Here is a 5443-nt window from a genome sequence, read left to right on the forward strand (position 1 = left end):
GGTTAAGTCAATGGTTAATGTATCCTCCTTGTGTAAAAGACAATAAATCGTTCTTTAACGTATCTAATTCGCTTTTAAATTTTACTAATGTTTTCCTATTTGTACTTCTTGTTTCCTTTCTTGTTCCAGTTGCCACTGCTGTAGTCTCTCTTCTTGTTTCTTGTCTTTTTCCTCCAACAACTGCTGTAATTTCTCTTCTTGTTTATTTTCTTTCTCCTCCAACAACTGCTGTAATTTCTCTTCTTATTTATTTTCTTTCTCCTCCAACAGCAGTTGTAATCTCTCTTCTTGTTTATTTTCTTTCTCCTCCAATAGCTGTTGTAATAAAATCTCTTCTTGTTTATTTTGCTGTTCGAGCTGCCACTGTTGCAGATTTTCTTGCAACTGCTGTAATCTCTCTTCTTGTTTCTATTCTTGTTTATTCTCTCGTTATTCTTGTTTCTTTTGCTGTTCTTGTATTGCTGCCATTAAGTCTGCTATGCTGTAGTTTGATTTATCGCTTCTCGCTTCCATTTTTTTTTGTCCCACTCTCTGACACCAATTTGTTATGCCTCTAGTCGTTAGTTAATTTTCCGTAAATTCGTTCTGACGAGACTTTAGTGACACAAGTCCTTTCTTAAATAAAACTGGTTTATTCTTTCCGAATACAACTTTACGATACACTTAATTTCAACAGTCGCTCTATACCAAACACTATAATTCATGTCTCAGTACAAGAACAGTGTGTTTTTGAGTGTCGGTTATATTACTGATAGTTACAGCATGGTACAGTAAAGTTCGTGTAGCTTTCAAACAGATATGATTTAACACACAAATACTTTTACAATTCACAAACAAAACGAATTGAAAAGGATTTTTAAGATTCTGAAGATTCAGAAGAATTTGAAGTGAAGCACCATATGTTAGCATTTTCCTTACTTTAAAATGTATTTCCAATAGAAATACACACAGAACAGCTTCTTTCGTCTTACGTCCATGTAATAAATATAGACACTGAATATCTTCTTTCGTCTTTCACACAGAACAGCTTCTTTCATCTTGAGTTCATGTAATAAATACACATACAGAACAGCTTCTTTCGTCTTGAGTTCATGTAATAAATACACACATAGAACAGCTTCTTTTGTCTTGAGTTCATGTAATAAATACACACATAGAACAGCTTCTTTTGTCTTGAGTTCATGTAATAAATACACACACAGAACAGCTTCTTTTGCCTTGAGTTCATGTAATAAATACACACACACAGAACAGCTTCTTTCATCTTGAGTTCATGTAATAAATACCCACAGGATAGCTTTTGTCTTGAGTTCATGTATTAAATACACACAGAACAGCTTCTTTCATCTTGAGTTCATGTAATCTGTTAAAGAGATTTGTAAGCTACCGGCCTTGTGAAAAGTCCCACCAAATCTCATGTGAAACTACATGAACCCTCCACCAATAGGAATACACCACATCTCCATGTACAATGATTCCCTCAACATTCATGCTCATATATCCCCATTCTGTGACAAGACAATGAAGAAATGTGCACCAGAAAAGTGGGAAAGATGTGTGGAAGTGAGTATCTATCGTACATACATTTCAGTTAATATTAACTTCCAAAATGAATTCTTGCCACTAATAACTAGAATCCCAAGTTGAGACAGTGGAGGGACCAGTGCAAAGGCTACCAAGATAAGCTTCATTTACAAAACACCCATAGGGCACACCCATGGAAGACTGCATCTCAAACAGGGTATACTATTTACCCATGTAAGAGAATAGAAGGATGGGAAGAATAGGTATGTAGTTATCAGAGTACTTGCACAGAAGCTGTCAGACAGCCAATATGTGTAGAGAGGTTGGGGCTTGTTTAGACTGTATCTAATGAGCTCAACTCCACTGCCATTCCTATTTTGTTGTACAATCAAACTAATTTAGATTGGCAGTTGTTTTATGATATTGTGGCATTCACACTGATCAATACATGAATTTATTATTATGTATAACTCTAACATGCAACTGAAAGATGAAAATTTAACTTAATTTCTTCTTATTTTCTTTATGTGTTTAGTGACTTAAACTTACGTCGGTTCTGGGTTGCCTTTCGCTTCACACTCCAGTATAAAAGGTTTGTCTTGCTCATCAGATGTGTCAGACACTTGGTACAACTGCTCGTGGATGGGGGGTTGCTTCACTATCGTTGGAGGAGAAGGAACTGCAGCAGATGTGAGCCACACCAATGCCGTTAGGATGATAAGAATAGACAACTGATGTTGTTCCATCTTCATTTAGAATAACTAGTGAAAGACTGCAAGATTACATCAGATAAAATACATTTCTGGAACAATCTGGATTAATAGCATATTTTAAAAAATGTATAATAATTTAATTTTATTTGAAATTCTAGAATACCAAGTTCTAATCTAGAAAAAACAAATTTTATTGTAAAACAAAGATACTGTGACTAATCATTAAAACACTATATGAACAGTGTATAAAAATGTAAGTCAAACTGAACTCTGCTATTTTACATTAGATGTAACAACAAAGTGTGAGAACATGTGAAAAGCAAGTCACTGTTAGTTATACTATACAAGATAAAGTGTGAGAACATGTAAAAACCAAGTCACTGTTAGTTATACTATACAAGATAAACTGTGAGAACATGTGAAAACCAAGTCACTGTATAACTAACAGTGACTTGGTTTTCACATGTTCTCACACATTGTGTACAGTATAACTAACAGTGACTTGGTTTTCACATGTTCTCACACTTTATCTTGTATAGTATAACTAACAGTGACTTGGTTTGCACATGTTCTAACAGTTTATCTTGTATAGTATAACTAACAGTGACTTGGTTTTCACATGTTCTCACACTTTATCTTGTATAGTATAACTAACTGTACAAGATAATGCGTAACACAAGTTTACAGTCAGTGCGACAATGATTAGTTACAAAACTTTGTATGCAAAATATTGTCTCAAGCTCATGTACAGCATTAATTCCACACTTTAGCATTTAGATTTAATGAAATATTAATAGAAAATGTGTAAATGAACACAGTGTTGATGTCAATGTTACTGTTTAAGTGATCAAACAACTTAGAAGTTTTTCAATGTACTGCCAGCACTTCAAAATTACTTGACTAATTATCAGTGATACCAAAAATCACAAGAAACTGACAATAAAAACATTTCCAATAATGCCTCAAACAATTATTTCTCATACTTCCATGGATCAATAACACCATTATGTTTTAATCTCCACAAGAGGGGGCTATATTTCCAGTGGTTACTTCCATGTTTCATATTATTTAAAAACATCTAGTATAGAATAAAACAAAATTACATTTGATTACAATACATTATTTTTTAAGTCCAAGACAATACAATTTTTCTAATTTTTATTTTATAGCTCTAATGTTAAGAAATTTGGACAAAATATTTGTGACAAAGTTTGTTCATTTGTTTGTTGTTAAGCACAATGAGCCATGCTCCCACTGATAGTGCAATCCAGATTTTAACGTTATAAGCCTTTATGACATAGAAACAAATAATGAAACCATCAAAAATAGTGTATAACAGAATTCCCAGTCAACTCAACCAGATATTTTAAAATCTACAACATCGTCTTTAAAGTAACTGCAATGCAACATTCATGAAAACTGAACTTTTTTTTTTACGTTTCTGAATTATTGGTTTTGAAAGAGTGCAGGACTGAGTGCAAGTTATAAAAAAACAACTGATTTTGAAAGAGGAAGAGGTGGGCTGCAATTCTAAAAAAATAACTGATTTTGAAAAAGGAAGAGGTGGGCTGCAATTCTAAAAAATAACTGATTTTGAAAAAGGAAGAGGTGGGCTGCAATTCTAAAAAAATAACTGATTTTGAAAGAGAGCAGTGTGGGAAGAAAGTTAAAAAATAAATGATTTTTGAATAGTGTGGGAAGATACAAAAAGTACAAGTAGCATAATTTCAAAGAGATAAAGGTATCTTTTCATTCAGAATTATCAGAATTTTTCAATGAGTAATTATAATTTTTCACTGAGAATACCAGAGATTGATTTTATTATAAGTTATTCTTACCTATACTGAAGTTCAATTCAGTCAGCTCTAAAGAGATGAGACATTATTTACTATTAAGTAGCAGCTTGAAGTGCATGCCAGATAGTGAAAAACCACAGTAAATGGAACAGAAGTCTGAGTTTAGAAACTCAAGACTCACATTGTCTTCTGAAGAGGACACACGAATGTGTCGAAACTAGTTTCTCAAATATCAGACTTTTGACAGTTTGTTTCATTTACTGTGGTTTTTCACTAATTGCTATACACAATATTGTGTTCTTTTATCATTATTGCATGCCAGATCTATTTGATATGTTCCAAGCCAATGAATAAAGACACCATAATCATTAAAATTCTCAAGATGAACATGTGTTAACAACTAGTTTACAAAGTAAAACTTTAGATTTTCTTTCCAATGAACTGGATAAATTAAATAATGTAAATGCATTTATTCTATGCATTCCAAAGCCACATCACAGCACTAATCACATGGTGGTGAATAACATTAATAACACTGTACTTTGTAAATCACAACATCAACCAATAGGGTTATGCCAACACTCAATTTAAAGGCAAACAGACTTTTACAAAGTCTATGGGCAACAGAACATTCCCCATAATACTCATAAAAAAAGATAATTCTGTTTTACCTGAGCATCGCTTAAAAGTTAAACTGTTAATGTTTACACCACCAAATAAATGGTCTCTTTTTAATTTTCCAATCCCCTTGAGCTACGTGCATGTACATTTATTTGTTAAAATGTATAATAATTAATACAAGTTTAATATTTTTGAAATTGAAGACGAGTATATGAAAACAAATACAACACCAAACTAATAAACTTCTACTTAGTAAGTAATATATGAATGTCGGGATACGATAAATATAAAATAGGGTTAAAGTAATAGTGATATTAGTAATAGTACAACTTAAAATAATTTCATGAAAAAAAAAGATTTTTTTTAATTTACACATTTTGTAAAAATGGCTAGCTGGGGAACAAGATAACAAATGCTTATATATTATCAAAAGAAAATAAAACTCACGTTACGAAAGAAATATTTTCCAATGACCTAAACATACGCAGTACATTTCACCGTTTCGTAACGCGCCGCACACATACACCTAGTACCAGGATAAAGCTAAGAGCCGTTACATATTGTTACGACGGCGGAATGCACGCAACGCTTGGAGCATGCGCGCTGGAGTTTCTCGAAGGGTCATGAATGTCCGAATTTTCGCTAGACGCCCTCTTTTTTAGTATATAAACCTGGTGAGCAAAACCGAAAATATTGAATCGAAGAGATAGATAATTGAGTCAAGCGAACAGTAGGCACGTAAATAAAGTGTGTGAATCACTGTGATTTATAGCGCGTGTTATAAAAGTA

At 32.8% G+C, this 5443-nt stretch overlaps 1 protein-coding gene across 2 annotated transcripts in view; it reads right to left on the reverse strand.

Annotated features, from left to right (window-relative positions):
• LOC106475265 (neuroglian-like) overlaps nucleotides 1–5209 on the reverse strand; it is a 9661-nt gene extending 4452 nt beyond the window's left edge. Inside the window, exons 1-2 of one of the 2 annotated variants that reach the window (XM_022379421.1) lie at nucleotides 5102–5205; nucleotides 2074–2285 (exon numbers count right to left, since the gene is read on the reverse strand). In XM_022379421.1, the coding sequence (XP_022235129.1) occupies nucleotides 2074–2276 (203 nt within the window). In that variant the 5' untranslated portion in view covers nucleotides 2277–2285; nucleotides 5102–5205. Of the gene's footprint in view, nucleotides 1–2073; nucleotides 2297–5101 lie in introns of both variants that reach the window. The other variant, XM_013935963.2, reaches the window with a different exon arrangement.
• Between the last annotated feature and the right edge of the window lie 234 nt (nucleotides 5210–5443).

This window comes from Limulus polyphemus, unplaced genomic scaffold, assembly GCF_000517525.1.
Source record: "Limulus polyphemus unplaced genomic scaffold, Limulus_polyphemus-2.1.2 Scaffold8317, whole genome shotgun sequence".
Classification (NCBI taxonomy): Eukaryota; Metazoa; Arthropoda; class Merostomata; order Xiphosura; family Limulidae; genus Limulus; species Limulus polyphemus.